This window comes from Ctenopharyngodon idella, chromosome 19 (genome assembly GCF_019924925.1).
Source record: "Ctenopharyngodon idella isolate HZGC_01 chromosome 19, HZGC01, whole genome shotgun sequence".
NCBI lineage: Eukaryota > Metazoa > Chordata > Actinopteri > Cypriniformes > Xenocyprididae > Ctenopharyngodon > Ctenopharyngodon idella.
This window is the reverse complement of record NC_067238.1, coordinates 32,644,249-32,668,124: the sequence shown is the minus strand read 5'-3', so window position 1 is coordinate 32,668,124 and position 23,876 is coordinate 32,644,249. Positions and strand designations below refer to the sequence as shown.

Sequence of the window (23,876 nt, the reverse complement as noted above, 5' to 3'; positions counted from 1 at the left end):
GCCGGTCGGACCCCGTTCTCTCCCGACCCCAGACCTTTCCGTCTCTCTCTGTCTTTCTCTCTCTCACACACCTTTGACTCGCCTTCATTCATCAATGGATGGAGATCAATGTCTGTAATAATAATGGAAAGACGGAGGGGGGGAGGAAAGTTGGAGGATGAGAGTCTGGACTGATGATATGATATGATGAGAGGGGGTGGATGGATGTGATTTCAGTGTTACCTTGAAAGAGTTTGGTCAATGTTCACACACTTTTTCTATTTCACACACTTTACACTATACCATTCAATAGTTTGTATTTTTTATTTTATTTTGTTTGGTTTCTGCTCAAATTTATATGACAAGCAGTTGTAGTATATCTGTGTGTGTGTGTGTGTTTGTGTAACAGTGTGTAATAACTAATTTTAGACTGTGAGTGAAGTGTGTCAGCGGTGATGATGAGTTTGATGACATCAAGCATTCTGAACATGAGCACACTGTAAACGGCCGAGGGCGAGAGTGTGTGAATGTGTGTGTGAGAGAGTGAAAGTTCAATCCACATCCTCACAGTATCTTTAATGACACCTCTGTAATTCGACACTGAGTGCGTTAGAGAGGAGGTGGAGAAGATACAAGGGCAGGGGAAGTCGTCGTGTTTGAGGATGAATGAATGAGACGGGTGGGAGTGAACGGCCCTCCTCCTGTCAGGGGCGTGAAAGGGAGGTGATGTGGTAATGTTGTGAAAATCACAGTCTAATTTGATCTAAAGTGGATTCCTAAATTGAGAGAGAGGAAAAAAGTCTCTCCCTCTCTCTATTCCACTTACGTAACCACTCTTCCACTTTTTTGACTCTGTTGCTTATTAACAAGGACAGAAAGAGAGAGAGAGAATTGGGGATGGGGAGGAGTAGTTCTCTTACACTGGCCTCCTTTCCTACTCCATTGTTTCTAGTAATGCAACAAGAAGATAATTCTTGGTTAAAAAAGAACCTGAAAAAAAAAATCAGGACATATTGGATCAAATGCTGTAAATGGCATTTAAAAAATGTATTGTATTGTATTATTTTTTTCATTAATAATAATGATATTAATGTTTGTCAGATGTTTATGTAATGGTTTATAGATTTCAGCCTATATGCAGCCACTGAGTACTCCTGCCATATAGTGGCTATTGATATTTTTGCTATTTTGCTATTTTTATACCATCATATGTCACCAAAATCACCAGATTTTTAGGTTTTGGCTGTCTGAACTTACTGGAATGTTTTTTTTTTTTTTTTTTTTTTTTTCCTGAAGTAAAAGAAATATTAAATATAACATAAAATAAGCATATTTTACATAAAATATGGTACTTTTAGAGGTATATAAGTTCAAAAATACAAAGAAATCATAAATTGATAGTGTTTATTTTATCAAACATAGTGATATATACACCTGAGACCTTCGTACCCAAAAGTTTCCATGAAGGACCAATTAAGGGCTGCTATACGAAGGACGATTGAGGGTTAATGATGAATAATAGTGTTAAACTCGTACTGACCACAGACTTGGCATTTCTTTATAACTAATATTTTGGTGCATCTCTTATTGTTTCGTCTTTATCATTACCTTTGAACCAGATTTGACCTTTTCTCCTATTTTCCCCTATAACCTCAGTTACAGCCATCTCAAATTCCCAAATGGCACAATAAACCGATCTGATGCGACCCTAACTGAATTAAACCCACTTGACTTTTTAAGGGGAAAATCCTGACCAACATGGACAGGAACAGAAAGGGCAAGAGCGGCACACAGCTGCAGAAGTAAAATGGCAGTGGAGTAGTCGGCACGAGCATCCGGTTTTTGTGCACAGATAGCAGCTCTGGTCTGAATAAAACATTCTTTTGCTCGACTTGGCCAGAGGAAATGGAGGAACCAACAATGATACGGCTTCAATTATTGAAGTGTGTATGAAAGCTCCACTAAAACTGTCCTCTCACTCAGAAAACGGCTCCGGTTAACATGGAGACGCACCATGACATTTACAAAAACACCGCAATCAGCACGAAGGTTAAGTGGGACAGGAGGTCGAGAAACAAGGTGAGTGTGTGTGTGTGTGTTCCTGAGGATTTCTGAGTGTGTGTGTGTTCTTATTAAACGCATAACAACCTCCCGAATCCTCCAATCCTCCAACCTCCATTGCAGCCGCCTGTCAAAATTCCTTTAGAAGATGTGAAATTTGTTCAATATCTGAATGCATTTTTCCCACAAACTTTTTATTGGGCCTGTAGAACAGTTCTGTCACTTTGAATATGCATTAGTCGGAGCTGTCTGTTGTCTCTTTGATGCCTTCTAATCATTTTGACTTGGCTCACATCTCATATCGTGTTATGTAAGCACACGCTCTGGCTGACAGCTCTCTCCACTCAGGGAGTCACATGACCTGCCTGCTCTCAGCCTGCCCCTTATTGGCGACTGCTGTCTTCATTCGTGATGTTATTTCAGAACGAGGAAGCATGGATTTGTGCTGAACCTAGGCAGGTTTGGAGGGTGCTGAGCGGTGAAGAAAGCTTTGGGCTGAAACGTTTGCTCTCTGCTCTGATTTTAATACTTTTTTTTCCTCTACACTTCCTCCTACACTAAAGTAAAACCTTCACTTGCTTAATTCCAAATCATCTTTGCAGGACATGAGGCAAAGCAGCTTTTAAAGCTGTATATGTCAGTCTTAAGTCATTCCGTGACCATTTAATGACCCTGAATCACTTGTTAAGCACATTAACTTATTTCTCTGACAGCTCAAAAGTTCTGATGACGTTATGAGCGAGCCACGCTTCAGCGTTTAGGGAGACTGAATCAATAGGAAGCCGTCACTCACATCTCACATCTTATAACCGAAGCCCACACTGTCACAGCCCAGTTATCTCTTTTACAGTTATCTCTTTCTGGATAAATTGAGAATCACAATTTATTTGTTTAAAGGGTTAGTTCACCCAAAAATGAAAATTGTCATTAATTACTCCCCCTCATGTCGTTCCACACCTGTAAGACCTTCGTTCATCTTCAGAACACAAATTAAGATATTTTTGATGAAATTCGAAAGGTATATGACTCGTCCATAGACAGCAATATAATCAACACTTTCAAGGTCCAGAAAGGTACTAAAGACGTCGTTAAAACGGTCATGTGACTGCAGTGGTTCAACCTTAATGTTATGAAGAGACGAGAATACTTTTTGTGCGCAAAAACAAAACAAAAATAAGGACTTTATCCGAATGCCGGCTCAGTATTAGCCGACACTGATCACATGATCAGCACGACGCATGTGTGTGATGCTGACACAGCCAATAATGAGTCGGCGTTCTGATGTTGAACCTGGAAGCTCTGGACGTAAACAACGCATGAGAATGACACAGAAGAGAAGCGATTGTTGAATAAAGTCGTTATTTTTTTGTTTTTGCGCACAAAGTATTCTCATGTTTCACAAAAAGTATTTCGTGATTCTCCCATGATTCTGAATAGACGACTAAACAAAATAACGTCATCTACTAGAGGTTCTGACAAAATGTTAATTGCTGCAGTCTATTTAAAAAAACTATTTAATTAATTTGAATGAATTATTTGTTTAAAAATCGGTTGAGTGAATGATTCAATGACTCACTCATAAAGACTTGTTTCACCACTGGGTTAATCAGTGTTTTTGAACGAATCTCTTGAATGAATAGGTGTGTTGGACTTGGCTCTGAGTGGACCGTTCGGTGTATGACATCATAGCACCGTGAGAGCGATTACAGAGCTCACGGCTCCGTATGCTTTCGACTTGCTCTCGCGGTGCTATGATGTCATACACCCATCACTCCGTGCAAGTCGAACACACCTAATGATTCAATGACAAATACATTTTTTCAACAGTCACTTGTCGCCACCTACTGGTGAAACGATTTAAGTAATACAATCTTTATTTGAAGCGTCAAGTTACTTTCAAAAGGTGATTTACTCTATTTTGATCACTACAGTAGACATCGGTGTTTATATCTGAACTATAAACTTCTATCCCAGTACTTCTGTGATAATTTGAATGATTGTAAGACAGAAATAATGGAATTGTTTGTGAAGCTGTTTCACACCTATACATGACAACAGCTCTCTCTGGGTCTCTCTGAGTGTTTGCTGTGATCGTACTTGTCGAATCATTGCCATTTTGGAATAAGATAGCATGGGTGTTTGAATCGAGATTGTCGTTTTTTAGCGATTAATCATGCATCTCTGATTTACACCATGACTCAAGCCATTTCTCACTGACCAAACAGAGAAAATCTCTTGCACATCATCCGAATGGCTGACTTAGTTCCTCTCAATCCTCTTTTCCTGAAAACAACTTTTCATTTGTGTGTGCCTCCGAGCTTGGCGATGTCAAGATCGTGTAAGAGCCAAGCAAGCCGGTTTTGGGAAGGATGTCGTGTTGCGTTGCTCGGAGGGGGGTCGTGTTTGTAAAAGCGGGCCGTTCGCCACCGTGACCCATTTCCAAATGATGCCAAGCTGATCAGAAAGAAGAGCGAGAATGACTGAGAAGTGCTGGTGAATACGCCTCCCCCTGTGCAGAAACCCTGGCAAACAGCGGTTATTATGATTCAGCGGCTGGTGCGCGTGCGTGAGAGCGTTTCCATAGAGCCCTAGAGAAAAGCGAGCGCTCTTTAGACCCCAGTGGCAGAGCTGAAAGTTTAATGAGGTCATAAAGGTCTGTATGGGGCTTCAACTTAATGCGCTTTGCCGTTCGGTTGGCTTTAACGCCACGAGCGAGTGCAGGCACGTAGAGAGCGTTTTTGTGTCTGTGTGTGTGCTTATTAGAGGGATAATGTTTGGCCGATGAGTGTCCCGCTGGTCTCTGGACTCTGATTGGTGCGTTCTGTGCTTTATGTATATGTGCAGATAAGCTGCATGAAGAGAGTTTAACAACATGTGGCTAATCCCCTCTATTGAATTTTATGGTTCTCGTATTATAATTCTTCACTGGGATTTACATAAGTGTGTTGGGTTTGACAGGGAGATTAGTGCCCTTGTGACATAAACACATCCTTCAGTCAGTCCTCTTTATGACGTCGTATTTGTATCTGACCTCTCCTCAAAGGGTAAATTGTTTTTTTAGGGAATGAGGGAATGATTCTGCTAATATCTAGAGGAAAGCGTGGTGCTTAATGTAATGAAGGTTATTTGGGGTGAGTACATTTGCTTAATAGAGACGCAGAATATGTGTATTTTTGGAATCAAAGACGCCGGAATGACGTTCTGAATCATTTCGGCTCAATTTAATGGAATAGTTCATGCATAAATGAATATTATGTCATTCCAACCTGTATGACTTTCATTCTTCTGTTGAATATCAAATGAAATGTTTAGCAGAATGTCTCATCTGTATAGTGAGTGTGAATGGGGACTACGACTGATGAAGAAGATGCTCAGTCAACAGTCACTTCAGTTACTCAAAGCTGTCGTATCGCACATCTTCAGTCGACCGGGAATATAGAGCTTGAGTTTTATGACACTTTTATGCTGCTTTTGCAATTTTTGAAGGTTAACAGCTCCATTCAATGTTAATTGAAATTGCATGGAAAAGAGTGTCTTGAAAGTCGTGAGGATCTTCCGTATTGTGACGTACATCCGAAGATTATTGGAAAAAGAAAAAAATGTAAACAGGTACTTGGTTCTGTTAATCGGTTGTTAGTTGGATATAGGTGGATCTGAATGTGAATAACATGCATTTAGAAAATAGACTTTAAAAAGATCATATTTCAGATCTATCCGTTTGTGTTCCACACGTCAAATGGGTTTGGAATGACATGAAGGTGTTTTTGGGTGAACAATTCTCTCTAGACTACTTGTTTCTGTCTCTTACTTGGAATGACCTCGCATGTCTCTCTGAGACATTGTCTCGCTTTGTGTAGTTTGACCTCATCTGTGGCACAGCTTCTCTGTTTGTCTCCTGAAGGTCGAGTCAGTAGGGGGTCCGTGTCAGCAGAAATCAAATGGCGTCTTGTCCTCTAAAAGTAGAGCGAGCAACAGCTGTTCTGGAAAAAAAAATCCACTCAAACCAACCAAAGCGAAGTCAGGACACTGAAATTTATGTCTGTGTTTACCACAGAAAACCTTGTGAAGGTGAAATACTCACCCCTCAGTACATTTGGCTTGGCTGTAACCGCAAGTGTGCAAGGCTAGAAATGCTCTGAGTCATGCTGTAAGATACGAGTGCTCTCGTGACAGAAGTGCACAGCCTTCTGCAGCTCATCTGGATGGTAATGAAGTGGCTTTCAGACGAGTGTTGTGATGTCAGAGCCGTGTGCTCGTGTGAGTACTGATGCTGTGTCAATGCATACAGCGCTGGCATTTTGCTGGTCTCGCATGAGCCAAGCGAAGAGAAACAAGCAATAAATAATGAATAATTCAGCTTCTGATACACCATGTCTGGCAGAATGATGGGAGATATGTGGCGTAGTGGGGCTCTAATACAGTAATTAGGCAAACACAGTATCATTCAAAAGTTGTTGTTTACTCAGCAGGGACACATTAAATTAATCAAAACAGACATTTAAAATGGTACAAAATATTTCTATTTCAAATGCTGTTCTTTTGAACTTTGTATTCATCAAAGAATCTTGAAAAATAACACGTATCACAGTTTCCACAAAAATATGAACTGTTTTCAACAATAATCAAATGTTTCTTGAGCAGCAAATCATCATATTAGAATGATTTCTGAAGGATCATGTGACACTGAAGACTGGAGTAATGATGCTGAAAATTATCTTAAATTAGAATAATATTTCACAATTTTTACTGGATTTCAGATTAAATAAATGCAGCCTTGGTGAGCAGAAGGTTGAGATGTTGGACTGTTTGAACAAACCAGTGTCACAGAGCCATAGTGTTCAAACTCATTGCAGATGTATTTGTCTCTGCACATTATACTGGGAAAAGTGAGGATATTTTAGCATCAGAAAAGACCTTTTACATCTTGTTGTTTTGTACAGAGTTTTGTTTGTTTTAGGAATGGTAAAAGCTTCATTTGTGCTGTCCATTTGAGCTTCATCGTGGCGCTGTCCAGGGTCCTGGTACTGTGTTTCAGAGTGCTGGGCGCTGTCTCTGGTGCTGAATTATAGGCTGCGTCCCGACAAGCCTTGTCCAAGGTGCTGATTCAGAGCCCGAGCTCTATTTGTGTCAAGGGCATCTTTTTAAAGCGTTTTAACTTGCCCGAGTTAGTTTACACAGTGCTGTACTTGTCCAAACCACTGAATAACAACATTCATGCACTGCTCATTTTAATTTAGTCTGTAAGCCGAGTTTCACATTAAGGCTTTGTAATTGCAAAAATGCAGCAGAAATGACAAATGCCAACATGAATTTGCTTCACAGGCCTCTTGGGATCTATTGCATCATGGTGGTGTTGTAAATCATTTCTTTTCCCTTTGAGAATTAATGTTTAAATAAACCAGCTGCAGACAGTATTCAACCGTTGAAATTCGTCAAGATTCTTGTGCTTTTGCAAAGCTGTCCGACATTATCAGCTGATGACCGGTGCACTTCATTTCACTAAGTGCAGCGCTGCAGGTCTGTCAGTCCACATTTGAGCTCTAATGCGCCTCTGATGCTGATCAACAGCCCGTCCGCCGGGACTGTGTGTTCGTTATTATTAAACACTATCAGCTCTATGTGTTCTGACAGCGAGAAAGAAAACGCGCTACATATAATTACATATATTTAATGAGTCTGATGACACTGTCTTATATTGTTTCTCTCTTGCTTTTGTTTTTTCCCTGCAGTTGTCTTGCTGAATTCTAAGGAGTCCCAGGCAGAGCTGGGTTGGACCTCATATCCTTCCAATGGGGTAAGACCTTCATGTCTATTTATTAGATTATTGTAGACTTTGATGGAACTAAAATAGTTCATTATAGGGCTGCAGCAACAAATGATGAAATCACGTCTGCGCGCTGTGATCGGAAAACACCCGGCAGTCGCGTCACTTTACAATGGTGAATTATGCATTTCTATGAACAAAACACATCTGAAATATAGCAGTGCATTGAAACAACATGAGTGCTTTATATGAAGCACTTCAAACTAAAGCATAAGTGTAATATTAAACGTGGGTTGGTGATCTGACTGAATGCGGACGTGTAGTTACTGATCAATGGGCTTTGGGCTAAACCCTATCTAGTGCTTCACTTTGGATGTCTCTTTCTTTCTCCTTCTCTTAAATGCACCCTTTTTCCCATCTTTACCAGTATTTCTAGTTTCTTTTCCATGTCTCCATTCCCCAAATGTATCACTTCCTCATCTCTGCTGTAATCCCAGTATGGACTGCTTTGCTCTCACCAGATAAAGCCCATTTGTCATTTTCTGTGTCCTGCTTCCCATCTTGCATCTCCTTCTCTCTTTTTTCAATGCTGAAGCACTAAAGATTACGTACATAGTTTGATTCATAGCTGAGATGAGCAGTAAGTCTGACAGAGGACGTCTCCGCTCTGGACGACACGTTTCGTCATTCGTAACGTTATCTGTGAGGAGGAATGCTGCATGCTGGGGACTCGGTACAAGCTGTTATTTGTTTAGCTTGTTAATTCTGGACCTGACGACGATTAAATCCTCTGTCTCCTGCTCCCACCACAGCTGTGTGGTCATACACACACACACACACACACACACACACACACACACACACACACACACACACACACACACCTCTGTGGTTTTCAACAGGATGTGTTGAGATTCACTGCCACTCATAGTCGTATCAGTGGAGAGTCTCTGCCAAACTCAGATGCAGATTCAAACTGCTTAATTCCCTCAGAAACGAAGGATCTTCATTACACTGCAATTAATTGTGAAAACACTGAGAGTTTTCGTCTTCAGAGGCTCATTATAATCTCTCTAGCAGACAATGAGCTTGTTTGTGGTGCTGATTGAAGATGCTTTAGTGTTAATGTATTCTGTGTTTGATATACTGTAGCTGATTTGGCACTAATCTTTATACAGATTGGTTGAACTGTACGCCCTATAAATATAAATGCCTACATGTGATGCACTTATTGACATAGATGATGTTGTACACGTTTACTATAGTAGCCTTTAAGTCTACAATGATTTGCTCATTTACATCTTTGCATACACAGATGCATATCTAATACAAGATCTAATCCAAGATCCAAAAATGTCCGCTCTTTAGGGATTTGATGCAATAAAGGAAACATTTGAAGATAAATTAGTATTGGATTTGATCTGTTAATATAAGTATTACACTTCGGCCCGTTAATGCTATTGACATGAACGGTGAAAATGTGGGAAAACCCAATGAATAATTTATTTATTTATTTATTTATTTATTTATTTATTTTTAATTATATTTATTTATTTTTTATTTTTTTTTATTTTTTTTTAATAGATAAACGTCACTTTTTACATCTTGTTGTTTTGTACAGATTTAGACATGGTGTTTTAGGAGTGGTAAAAGCTTCATTTGTGCTGTCCAGGGTGCTGAAATGCCCCACACACATCCATGGTGCTGTCCAGGGTCCTGATACTGTGTTTATGAGTGATATTTTATATTATTTATTTTATTTTATTTTTTTATTTTATTTTATTTTATTTATTGTTCCAGTATTAATAGATAAAAGGCCAAAATTGTTTTGCAGTGAATGTTATGATCTTAGAGACCTTGATTCTTAGAGCACTGTGAAAAAGTTGGTGCAGCCCATGGAAAGTGTAGTTATTTTATTTTGTTATTTTGTTTCATTTTAATCCTTTGGCATTTAACCAATGTTAATGGATAAAGGACAAAAAAAAAAAAAAAGCTTTGCAATCAATATTACCATCTAGAGTCCTTGGTTTTTATTCACATCTTTTTTTTTTTTTCTCACTCTTCTCATTTCAGTGGGAGGAAATCAGCGGTGTGGATGAGAAATACAAGCCCATTCGCACATATCAAGTATGCAACGTGATGGAGCCCAGTCAGAACAACTGGCTCCAGACGGGTTGGATATGGCGGCAGGGCGGCCAGCGCATCTTCATCGAGCTGCAGTTCACCCTGCGAGACTGCAACAGCATCCCAGGCGTGTCCGGCAGCTGTAAGGAGACCTTCAATCTCCTCTACGCCGAGTCCGACTGGGACCTGGGCCGCGTCACCCGTGAAGACCGCTACAGCAAAATCGACACCATTGCTGCGGATGAAAGTTTCACGCAGGGCGATTTGGGAGAGCGTAAGATGAAACTTAACACCGAAGTCCGTGAGATAGGACATCTCAACCGTAAAGGATTCCATCTGGCCTTCCAGGACGTGGGCGCGTGCGTCGCGCTGGTTTCCGTGAGAGTGTACTACAAACGATGCTTGTCCACGGTGCAGAATTTAGCAGTGTTCCCGGATACGGTAGCCGAAGCTGCGTTCTCTACTCTGGTGGAGGTGAGAGGGTCCTGCGTGAATAACTCTGAGGTGGACACGGACAGTCCTCCCAGAATGCATTGCAGCGCTGAAGGGGAATGGCTGGTGCCGATCGGGAAATGCAGCTGCAGCGCTGGATATGAGGAGGGACACAGCAGCTGTGAGGGTAAGACACTCTCCCATTAAAAACTTTACAAAGTCTTGATGTTGTTTTTGTGCTCTACTAGAACAGGTTGATTATTTTCCTCATATTCTCCGTTGTTCAGCTCCTCTCTTCCCAGTCTGTCAGTAACGCTCTGTTTAGTTCCTGTCTCTATGAAGCCCCTCCTTCTGAAAAGCACAATGTGCCCTGATTGGTCGGCTGGAGCAGTGTGTTGTGATTGGTGTTTGGGAAATGTCCCGCCCCTTACCATAACCGCCAGTTTCAACACACTACTAACTAACTCAACCAGGCCCCGCCCCTTTATTCTGCGTATGAATTATTCAAATGAGGAATATTGTGAAGAAAACTCAAGACTACAATGTTACAAAGTGGTCAAATCAAAGCATTCTTTTGATGCGAAAGCTGACCTAAAGATTAGATTTAAAAGTCAGATGACAGAAATGAACTATTCATGGAAAATCTGTTAACCATGACAAGCGAATCATTGAATCAGTGAGCTGAACCAGTTCAGTGTCACTTGAAAATGAATCATTCTGACCATTTTGTTGAACTGGACTCAAAAATAAAAGAAGTTAATTTTGGCTCTCGCAAGTCTATGATAACTTCATATGTGTTTTCTCAATGTCTCAAAAGTAGCGAGGATATTCTTTGAAAATCTTTTGCTTTCACTGTAATAAACTCATACGGGTTTGGACTGACGTGAGGGTGAGTAAATGATGACAGTTTTCTTGTTTTCTGTAAACCCAAATTTCCTTTGGAAGGTGGAGGATTTGGTCAGATGTCATTTTTAGATGCGTCACATGATGGGTTTGAAGCTCCAGCTGTGTGTTGGTTTGACGCGGGTCGGCGACATTAACAGTCACTGGATCAGTTTCTCTTCAGGAGGTCAGACACACGTCAGCGCTGTCTGTCACTGATCTCTCCTCCCACTACAGCTGTGTGTCACTGCGTCATTAAACACCGCTACAGGACATGGTGTGTGTGTGTGTGTGTGTGTGTGTTTGTCAGTGTGATATTTCACAGGCCATCTTGCAGAATTGTGTGATGCAGTGTGGGAGTTGTAGTCAGTTCACACGTACAGCGACAGGCTGTTACACAGACCCTGCATTGTGTCTTTATTTTGTTATTGTTGTTAATGAATCATAAATCACTAAGAGCATGTGACACGGGGGCGACGTAAACTTAAGTACAAATACATATTGGCTAAAATTGCTGTAGTTTGTAAACCTGAAGCTCTTTTTTTTGAAAGATGCCATATATAAACTTATAGACATTTATTTATTTATTTATTTTTTATTTTTTGGATAGGCTCCTTTAAATTTCATAGTGCTGTCAAACAATTAATCGCATCCACAATAAAAGTTTGTGTTTACATAATATTATATTGTGTTTATATAATATTTATATTAATATATAATATAAATATATATAATATAATTTATATTATATATAAATATTAACATTTTATATATAATTATAATATATACAAGCATGTGTGTCTATTTATATATACATAATAAATAAACAGAGTATACACACATATATTATGCAAACACAAACTTTTATTTTGGATGCGAATAATCATGATTAATTGTTTGACAGCACTAATGTTTCAAATGTAATATAATATAATATTATTTTTAAAGGAGCCTATAATATAATATAATATAATATAATATAATATAATATAATATAATATAATATAATCATTTTTATGTAAATTAATATACATATACAGATTTTTTTTTAATCTCATAAAACACTTTAAATAATAAATAATAATAATAATTTATTATTATCATTAGTATTATTATATTATATTCATTTTTATATAATATAATATCATCATCATCATCATCATCATCATCATCATCATCATAATCATCATCAAACATGTTTTATGAGGTCAAAAATATTTACATATAATAATATAACAATTTAACATTATAATATGATATGATATAATATATTCATTGTTATGTAATATAATATACATAAACATACTGATTTTTTTGGAATATAAAACAATTTAAATAATAATAATAAATAATAATAATAATAATAATAATAATAATAATAATATAATAATAATAATAACAATAATAATATAATAATAATAATAATATTATTATTATTATTATTATTATTGTTATTATTATTATTATTATTATATTATTATTATTATTATTATATTATTATTATTATTATTATTATTATTATTAATTTATTATCATTAGTATTAGTATTATATTATATTAATTTTTATATAATATAATATCAATATCATCATCATCATCATCATCATCATCATCATCATCATCATCATCATTATAATTTATGAGGTCAAAAATATATATAATATAATATAATATAATATAATAATCATGAAAATACATGATAAATAATAATTTATATTTAATTACCATGATTTTCTTTTGTGATACCAGCTTTGTACCATGGTACTGCCACAGTGGTTTAAATGCATGGATGCATGGTGTATGGATCATTTAGTACCATGGTATATGTTTCAAACTACCATGGTATTGTCATGTAATGACTTCGTATCACCACAGTATTTAATGAGCTGTTTCATGGGTTTGTGTCCTTATTTCACGTCTCTGACTCTCAGTCCCTCTCTTCATGCTTGTGTCAGTCTTCATCATCTCAGCTCTGTGATTGGTCCAGATGATCTTCATCAGACGTGGGAGAGAGAGACTCACGGCACTCACACACACTTCCTCTCAGTGTGAGCGACACAGCTTTCCCTGACTTCCTGTTTCACCTCGTTTGTGTCACCAGCGCTCACACTCGTACGGTATCATCCTCAATGACCGTTTATTGATCGTCTCTGTCAGAAATATGCAGATATGCAGGTCAAGGCAGCGCTGTATTCACATCCCTCACTGCTGCTTACATTCCTTCAGAATCCATTCAAACTGGACGCTTTGATTTTCTTTATACTCAACAAGTTTATACTCATCAAACTGTTTTAAAGGAATGTTAAAAACAAGTTCAGCATCATCAAGAGTGTCTGTGGGAGTCTCTTAAAACTTGCTGACTAATACCACCGACAGGAACTTTGTTAAAACAGTCAAAAAACCTCATCTGAGGAGGATTTCTTTCAGATTTCTTTGTCTCTTTGAGTGTTTAGCTGTGCCCACATGCTCTTTGTTGGAAGTGTGTGTGTGTGTGTGTGTGTGTGTGTGTGTGTAAATGGTGTTACCACATCAGAGAAAAGACTTGTCATGTCTCTCAGAAGAGAGGAGGATTCAAAGGCCAAAGATGAACAGGATTTCACACGTCCAATGACAGAGGAAGAGAAACACAGACAGCCAATCAGAGAGCAGGCAGGAGCTGAGGAGTGTGTGAAGGACAGATTGGATGAGACCCGAGAGAGAGAGAGAGAGAGAGAGAGACGGAGGAAGATGGTAAACAGAGAGTGAACGATACAGAACGCAGTGTTTATTGCATGTTCTCTGATTGTGGAGAAACACATTTCAGAATTTGATATCAAAATGAAAGTCTGATGTGAACATTCTTTGAACATTCTACTTTATTTATTTTAATATTAACAAATTAAATTCAAGCAATCAAGAATGTTGCTTTTAAGAAATTCTCAGTTAAGTAAATATTTATTCAGTTTTTTCCCCAAATAATTAAATAAATTAATTATAAACAACAATGAAAGATAAGAGCAGTAAGCAATGATGCTTCAACAGCAGCCGGTCAAATAGACTTTATTTATTTATTTATTTATTAGCATATCCTCCCCCCCCCCCAAAAAAAGTTTGGTAATACTGCATCACTACCCTGATAATCATTATATTATATTATATTATATTATATTATATTATATTATATTATATTATATTATTGAAGCTCATAAAACATGTTTAATAATAAAAAATGTTATTGTTGTTGTTATTTATATTAATATTAATAATAATTGTAGTTATAAATAATAATAATAATTAGGTCCATGGTACTACCGTGTTTTATTATCATTAAAATACCATCAGTACATTAATTTCAGTACCATGGTATATATCTAATTACATAGTTTTCTTTTGTGATAGCAACACTGTACCATGGTACTGCTGGCTTGCAACGTTTCCTGATCCTGTTCTTCTCCCTTCATCATTTCCTGAGTCTCTCTGTCAGTAAAAGAAGCAAAACAACCAAAAAAATGACATAAATCTACAGAATAACAAAGTATTCATTCATTAATCCGTAGAGGGACGGAGCAGAAGTCCAGTGGAGGGATGGAGGGATGAGGAGGAGTGGAGGAGCGAGGGATGAAGGGAAGGTGGAGTGTCACTGGCGTCAGCTGGACTCTCGGCTGAATGCTGATGAGATGATGAGACTCACAGCTATTGATCAGCTCTGATGCTTCACTAAACTCTTCAAGCACTCTGGATCCGTCCGCTCACCGTGTGCTGTGGGGCGGCACTTTTCAACACACACTCGTGTGTGTGTGTGTGTGTGTGAGAGAGAGGAAGTGATGTTAATGAGTGAAGAATGAACGGCACTCCTGAAGAGTGTGAGTATGATTTATGTGTCGGCATCAGTGTGTGTGTGTGTGTGTGTGTGTGTGTGTGTGTGTGTGTGCAGGAGTGAGTGTGTTTTAACTAAATGGCTCGATAGTATTGACTCAGGCCATGAGTAGATGTTGATTGTGTCTGGAGAGGTTGCACTTGACAGGAGTGTGTGTGTGTGTGTGTGTGTGTGTGAGGCCGTGAAGCATCACATTTAATTATTTGCAGGCCGCTGTGGGCTTGTGTTCTGTCTGAAATGCAGGAAAGGATTTAGGGGTTACTGGAGCACTATTTCTGATTTATGTTCAGTCGGTCATAAATGCAAATTCTGATAAATCGCATGAAGTCTAATCATTACAGTTTAACACTGAGCAGAACGATTTGTGGATATTTTCCCTGTTTTGTCCATCAGTTTGTCCGTAATCTAACATTTAAAGGTTTCAAGTCAACATGAACTCAAAATTCACTATTTACTTTCTAAATAATTGTAATTCATCTACAATTCAAGTATTTTTTTGTTCATTCTTATTGTTCGTTCTTTTGTTTTATTTATTTATTAATTTTATTTTATTTTCATTAATTTTATTTTATTACTTTTTGCATTAATTTGAAAATAAAATAAAAATAAAAATATTAAAAATAAAATATTTTTTAATTTATTTTTTAAAAAATATTTTAATTTTAATTTTTAATTTTAATATTTATTTTTATTTTCTTATTTTTTTATTTTATTTATATTTTTTATAATTTTTTTTATTAAATTTGTGCATTCATTTGCAATAAAATTTAAAATAAAAATATTTTAAAAATAAAAATAAAATATATATATTTTTTATTTTTTTAAAAAAAATATATATTTTAATTTTATTTATTTATTTATTTATTTATTTATTTATTTATTTATTTAATTTTTAGCAAACTCCATTTTAGTTGGGCACTGTATGTAATGCCAACATTTTATGATATAATTAATTTTAGACAAAATCAAGTCTGGTCCTTTTTTTCCTCATTTAAGAATCCTGTGTTCAGGGCTGTTCACACTGACGACGATAATATAACTGTATCTGTAAAGTTTTATTAATCATTCTGTCCACACCACAGCTATAACAATAACAACAGGAAAGATTTCATCTGAATCACTTTCAGAACATTTCCAGCTGATGATCGATTAAAAGCATTGACAGCCAATCAGAAATCCACTTTAAAGAGCTCGAGCATTTAAAGTTGCAGACGACAAAACTATAGCCTTGTCTGGATTGGAATGTCAGGGTTTGTAAGGAAAATGGATTGTGAATGATGTTTCATGTTTTACTTAAAAGAGAAGACAGGAAGTGTTTTAGTCGTGTTAAAAGCCCACATGATCGTCTGAGATCTGCAGTGTGTTTCTGTGTGAAGACAAAGCTTTCAGTTAAATGAATCAGATGAGAAGAGGTCGTCTCTCTTCATCTGTCTCTGAAGAACTGCGTGAGTGGAAGCTTCATTTGAGGACAAAGTGGCGAAATGCTGAAGACAAGAGGGTAATTCAGTGTGTGTGTGTGTGTGTGTGTGTGTGTGTGTGTGTGTGTGTGTCAGAGAGCAGCTGATCTGATGCAGTGTGACGTTCCAGCGAGTGCAGTCCATATGCTTTCACACACCCATTGTGTGTTTTCATGTTAAATAGTTTGTGAATGCAAATGTGTGTGTCTACATCACTTCCGTCCGGTCCATCCATAAGGCTGAAATCTGAGATCATATTATGCCTTTTTACAGAGTCTTGATGTTGTTTTTAGGCTCTACTAGAACAGGTTTTCCTGCTTGAATGTTGATTATTTTCCTCATATTCTCCATTGTTCAGCTCCTCTCTTCCCAGTCTGTCAGTAACGCTCTGTTTAGTTCCTGTCTCTATGAAGCCCCTCCTTCTGAAAAGCACAATGTGCTCTGATTGGTCGGCTGGAGCAGTGTGTTGTGATTGGTCGAGTGCTTTGAGTGTGTTTGGGAAAGAGTCATTTATAGCTGGACTCTGAGGGTAAAATGAAAAGCTGTGAGTGTGTATGAAGGTGATGGACTGTGGGTAATTACAGAGATGACACAAATGAGGTAAAGAAGGAAAGAGAAGAACAGATGACAGGGAGAAAGACTGGAGAAAACATAATTAGACATGTAAGCATGTGACTGTGTGTGTGTGTGTGTGTGTGTGTGTGTGTGTGTGTGTGTGTCTGTAGTAGTTTAATTAAAGGTGCTGTTTTAACTCACAGATGTATAATTAGGAAAATCTTAAGACTGCAGCAGCTGCTGAGATCTGACTGTAGAGTGGAGACTCACGCCAACGACACACACACACACAAAAACAAACACACACACACACACACACACACACACACACACACACACACACACACACACAGACAAACTTGCATGCACACGCACACACAAGCGCACAAACTCACGCACATGCGCATACACACAAACTTGCACACACATGCATGCACATACACAGATTACGCATGCACGCGCACACACACACAACATACACACACACACACACACACACACACACACACACACTCACACGTACACAAACTCACACACACAAACTTGCACACACGCACATTCCCACACGCACTCACACACACTCAAACTCACGCACACATGCACATGCACACACACAAACTCACACACATGCGCGCGCACGCACACACACAAGTACACAAATGCATGCACACAAACGCACACCCTCATTTAGCTTACAGTCATCAGTGTGTGTTAACCGGCTGCTGTACAGTGTGATGTGTAGATTAGTGTGTGTGTGTAGGGGTATGTGTACATTTAGTGTGTGTGTGTATGTAGGGGTGTGTGTAGTTTAGTGTGTGTGTATGTAGGGGTGTGTGTAGTTTAGTGTGTGTGTATGTAGGGGTGTGTGTAGATTAGTGTGGGTGTGTGTTGATTAGTGTGTGTATATTTAGTGTGTGTGTATTTAGGGGTGTGAGTTGATTAGTGTGTGTGTGTGCGCGCGCGTGTGTAGGGTGTGTGTCGGACGACAGCCAGCCGTTTGTGGCTTGGCACCCCGGTCTTTGTTCTGGTTGGCATCATGCCACCGATGCCCATCTGGTACAGGCGGTGTGATTCCTCCCCCGTGGACACTCACTAGTGTTCATCATCTCCAGAGCTGCAGCTTTAAACATTCACACTTTCGCCTGAGAGACTGCTGATCACGGACAATGATGTACAGTTAGCACACACACACACACACACGCACACACACGCACACACACACACACACAACCATATATGAAACATGGGCTGATGGAGCCGTTTGTCTGCTGGCACATGCTTGTGTATGTGTGTGTGTGTGTGTGTGTGTGTGTGTGTCTTGGGTCAAACAGACGTGGATCTGTGCCACAGGGTCACCTTCAACCTCCACTGCCCATCTAGTCGTCTCTCTTTCACACAAACGCTCACCGAGGGGGAAAAAAACATCTCAACAGGTTAATTTCTCCACAGAGCTACAAAACTGTGACAGTAACCACAGTAGACTGTCATACATAAATTACACACATTATCTCTGCTCCAGAACACAGTGAGCTTCCTCGCTGCCTACTGTCTACACAGGCAGGTGTCTTCTTAGGCAGCGTCCCAACTGTCATGACACTTCACAAGTCACTGATTTGGAGCGCTCTACATAGACGGCACACAAATAGCGTTCCTTGATTTCAGTAGTTTGATTTTTAGCATGCTGTTACTCAAAGATTAAAATTGTCATCAGTTACACTCACTCATATCATTACAAACCCATTTCATTAATATTCAAAACACAAATGAAGATATTGTTGATGAAACCAGAAGATTTCTGTCCCTCCATTGAAAGTTCATTCAACCCAAACATTGATGCTCATAAAGACATTATAAACGTGATCCATATGAACTGAGCGGAGGTTAATCGTTCGCTGTATGTGATGAACAGATTCGGTTTATGATTTTATTGATGTATAAACATTCATAAACACACATGCATCAGATATGGTAAACAGAACTGTAATTGCTTGACGTGCAAGAATAAACATTAATCTTATTCACATCTTTTACTAAATAAGACAAATTCCTCATACTCTGCAATAAATCTCACTCTGATTCTGAATGAGATAGTTCTCTCGTTTCATCTGCCATCTGGATTTGTTTTCATGTTCACTGCAATGCATTCTGGGATTGCACTGCAAAGTTGCCTGCATTAACATACGATGCCCTCAGATGCTCCCTCTGTAGGCAGCTCACTAGCTTTGGAACGCTGCACCTAACACCATCAGGATTAGCATTAGCAGCATCTGCCCACCTATTTTATAAGCGTTCTGGTCAAGGTGAATGAGTGTGAGTGTGTGTGAGGTGACAGTGTGTTCTCAGATTCCCTCAGTTAATGAAGATCTTCATGCTCCTCCTGAAACTCCTCGTCAGCTGTTTTTGAGTGTTCCAAGACATCTTTTCCCACGGGAGCCACACAGGTTCTTTCATGCGCACATCTTCCCTTAGTTAAGTTCGGTTAAGATTTCCAGAAGTGCCAGCAGGAGTCTGAAACGATCCCATGTTTGTCTGACGAGATGTGAAGGTGACTCGCCGCACTCCTGGTCTGATCCCAGAACATTTCTCTTTGACCCGCGTGCTGCAGTCAGTCTGTCCTGAGGAACGGGTGAAGAGCTGTTTGCAGGATCAGACCTGATAATCTCTTACTGTATTTATCAAAGCTGCTGTGGCTTTTAACCTGTGAACCTGCTGTGTGAGAATGTGAATCTGTGTTTCAGCCGGTGTGAGTGATTTTTTGCATAATCCAAGTGCTTAAATCTAATCTGCACCATCACTGATCTCAGTTTCCTGATGTTAACTCGTGTTAGTCTTGAGTCTTGATCTTGTGTATAACGTGGTCTTGGTCTCATCTTCTGATCTTGTTTTTAGGGAGATTAATGTTTGAATTTCTGCTTTTGGAAAAACTTGTTTGTGTGTTTGTCACAAAAATGCACAGATATTTTCTTTTTAAAATAAATGACAGCAAATAATTTATTGTTTTTAAATAACTGGAATGGTTACAGCTTTAAACACTTTTGGATGTAGATGGCATTCGATATACAACATTACTGATTTGTTTATCATTTTCAACCCATTTGTTACTGACGTTTCCAAGACTGTCACATCTTCAACAGAACCCCGTTTATGTTAGCCAGCTAGATAATGTTATTTTGGTGACATTCATTATTTATATAAGCAGAATTTGCAAAGCAACATTCAAAAATACCACAGAAAGCCAAATGTTTATGTTTGCACGGCATAATAATGCAGCTCCACCCACACGCTCTTCTGATTGGCTGTGACTTTGTGATTGATTTGGTTGCGAGTGCAGTGCACCTACAGAGAGACTCCGCCCACACACTCTTCTGATTGGCTGTGATTTTTGATTGATTTTGTCACATCTTGTAGTCATGTGTTGTTTGGTGTGGACAGACAAACCACTTATCACCGGAATCTGATGGCGTCGCGTCTGGTTAGGACAGTGTCAGGCTGTGATGGTGTGATTCAGCAGGTCTGTGTCTTCACTCCTGCCTCAGGTATCACACTACAGCGTCGAGTGTGTTTACGGATCTGCCACCTGTGCCGGCGAGACTCTCCACTGTAGTCTTATCATCCTGGAGTGTCAGGATAGGTTTGTCTTGTTCTCAGTGCTGAGGGACTGCAGTCTGGCAGTTTTCCTGGCACTCGCCTGCCTTTGTATTTTGTAGTCGTTTGCTGCGTGTCAAACCCTCCCCCTCCAAACGGAGCCGATGACATTTCCAACACCACCTGCGTCCCTCAAAAGTATTTTTGGTGCTCTCTCTCTCTTTCTCTCTCTCTCTCTCTCTCACACTCACACTCACACTCACACACACACACACACACACACACACACACACACACACACACACACACGCTCTCATGTGAGCCCATATGTGCTCACACTTGCGTCTGCCCACTCACACATAATACCCAGAAGTAATAGCAGAAAAAGCGTGTAACAGTTGCTCTGTCTCTCTCTCTGTTTTCACTTGCTCTATCTTTTCATCGTAATTTGTCACTTTCTGTCTTCATTTCACACTTTGATGAGTATCTATCCATAAAGCTAGCTTCATATTTTGAATACATTTTTTTTCATGTTTGTTTGATCATATTTGAGTTTAAACCGTGAAGTAATGATTGTTTTAAAGTAATAGACCGCCAAAGAAATGAAAATTCTCTCATGATTTGCTCAAACTCACCAGCTGTGTGAAGATGCTTCAAAACTCTCCTTTTGTTTTCCGTAGAAAAATAACAGCATGAAGGTTTGAAACGATACAAGGGTGAATTTTTATTTGTGTTTATTTATTTGGTTGAACTTTATATTAGGTGTCTTTAACAGCTGTAATTATATGATAAAATCATGTATGTAGTTAAAGACGCTTAATATTAAGTAGGACCATTTATTTTATATAAACAGTCTCCATATAAAGGGACAATAGATTAATATTAAATATATTTATAATAATAATATGATACACTTGATACACTTGTCTGCTGTCAATAATTCATTTTGCACATTTATATTTTTCTTTATTTATATTCTTTTTTTTTTTTTTTTTTGGTTTCCCAGGATTAGCATGTAATTCGACCTGCCCATGCTGTCAGTTTTATTGTACTGATTATTTTGTCAAAGTAGCATTAGTTAAAAAAAAAAAAAAAACTTTTATCATTTTATTTATTTTTTATTATCATTTAATTTCCCCCCCCTTAATATTAGTTATCAAGTATGAAAGCAAATATTCAGCTGCTCTTGTTTTTGGTGGTTATGACTGTGTTAAATCATCATCTTTTATATGTTTCTTTCCCTAAAACCTATACTAAATTAGTTTGACGTGACATTTGATATGCTCTAGTTTATGTAAATGAGCTCTGTTGTGATTGGCTACCGTCACAGTTGTTGCTCATCAGAGAGAGTCGAGCTGCTGAACGTTTTCAATGTCAAATATAAACAGAATAAAGTCAAAGTCATAACATTGAATGGACATAAACCATTTTGAGGTGTGAAGTTTGGGTTATTAAGCATAATTGGTGTAAAATTTTGCATGTAAACACTTAATTTAAAGGTCTGGTTGGACTCGTGATCGAGCTGTGAATGTTAGCGGATATATCTATATAATTAATCAAACTCTTTTATTCAAACGGAGCAAGAAAAAATTGTGTTTTTATGATATAACGCCTTTAATAGTGAAACAGATGGTGTGTTTTATAGTTCTGCCACAGACACACAAACGTGATTTTGATGTTGTGTGTTCAAACGCACACACTGACACCTTCATCCATCCTCATGAAGCGTTATAGGACGGTAAAGATAATATCTTCATAGACACGTGTGTTGATGTCCAGCGTGAGCTGATTCAGATGGATGACCGCTTTCTCTGGGGACTAATGATCTTCATGGCTCCTGCGGTGAGGGTAAATCTCTCCGGCTTTATGAGGGCCGCAATCAGCCCTCGGCCGGCTGTTAAAGTAACCAGGCTGAACACCTCTGTTCCGCTCTCGGCTCTTAAAGTTTAATTACACACAACTGATGGCTGGCTGGAGATCTGTGCTGTCCCCAGACTATACATGATCTCTCTTCAATTTTACACTTGACCTTAGATTTGGAATTCCTTTTGCTTTGACCGTGTCTTCTGTATTGCATTCATAGCCGAGAGCTGATCTCATATCAGCGTCTGACTGGATCACTCGTGCTCCGACTACAAAACCAGAGAGGTTAAAGCTGAGCGGGAGCGTCTCATGAATGACTGATAGAACCAGAGCTCAACATTGTGAAGAGGCTTTCTGAAGATCTTGAAAGAGTCATATTTCATGTGTTTTATGATTTCTTTTTGTTCCCATGAGACCCAGCACTTAGTGTACTGTATATATACCTGTGCTACCTGTATTAGGGATGCACCGATACCAGTATCATGATCAGCCCGATACTGTACTCATACTCATTAAAATACTCTGATACCAGAAAGCTGTCTCTCAGACAGTGCGTGAACAGCCTATTAAATCGAGCTCTCTTTCGTGTCTTCTTGCACTTGAACAAATTCACACAAAATTGTCAAAATGCCAGTATAGACAAGTATGCCTGTGAAACATAGTCAGTTATGTCTTAAGTGAATGTAAACAGTAGAGAAAGAAAACGAGGTGTATCAGTATATTGGATCAGTGCAGCTCTTAAAGTGACAGCAGCCTAATAAAGCTGCTGCTGTCTGTGTCTTTAATGTTAATCAAACCATAAAAGACAAAGAACAAAAACTCACTGCTCTAGACTGGTTGAGCTCTGCTATACGTTTTATATTTTACGTTTTATATTTTAAATATGCATTTTTCCCCTCATTTTTCAGGACCCCTTTAGATAAGTTTTTTCAGTAATTCAGCCCTCGTACTGAGGTTTAAAGCTGACTTGAGATCTGTCTTCCGTTTGATTAAGTGCTTCCAATGTAGTGTTGTGTACTTGTTAAAAGTCTGATTCTAGATCAGTGGTAAAATACCACAGACATGGAGTTCCAGTGGGAATGAATCCGGGGGGAATCGGACCGCACTGCTTCGCCCTGGGAAAAGAGACTGGAGTGCTGCTGGGAAAACACTGGTGTCGAGCAGATGTCTGCAGCAGTGTACAGTATGAGAGAGTGTACAGTATATGAGCGTACAGTATATGAGCGTACAGTATATGAGCGTACAGTGAGAGAGTGTACAGTATATGAGTGTACAGTATATGAGTGTACAGTATATGAGCGTACAGTATATGAGCGTA

At 38.6% G+C, this 23,876-nt stretch overlaps 1 protein-coding gene across 3 annotated transcripts in view; it reads left to right on the top strand.

Annotated features, from left to right (window-relative positions):
• The window catches only part of LOC127500986 (ephrin type-A receptor 7-like), a 116,775-nt gene that overhangs the window by 16,569 nt on the left and 76,330 nt on the right, over positions 1 to 23,876 (top strand). For 2 of the 3 annotated variants that reach the window (XM_051872656.1, XM_051872657.1), the window contains exons 2-3: positions 7,770 to 7,834; positions 9,878 to 10,547. In XM_051872656.1, coding sequence (XP_051728616.1) covers positions 7,770 to 7,834; positions 9,878 to 10,547 — 735 coding nt within the window. Of the gene's footprint in view, positions 1 to 7,769; positions 7,835 to 9,877; positions 10,548 to 14,778; positions 15,640 to 23,876 lie in introns of those variants that run through there. The other variant, XM_051872658.1, reaches the window with a different exon arrangement.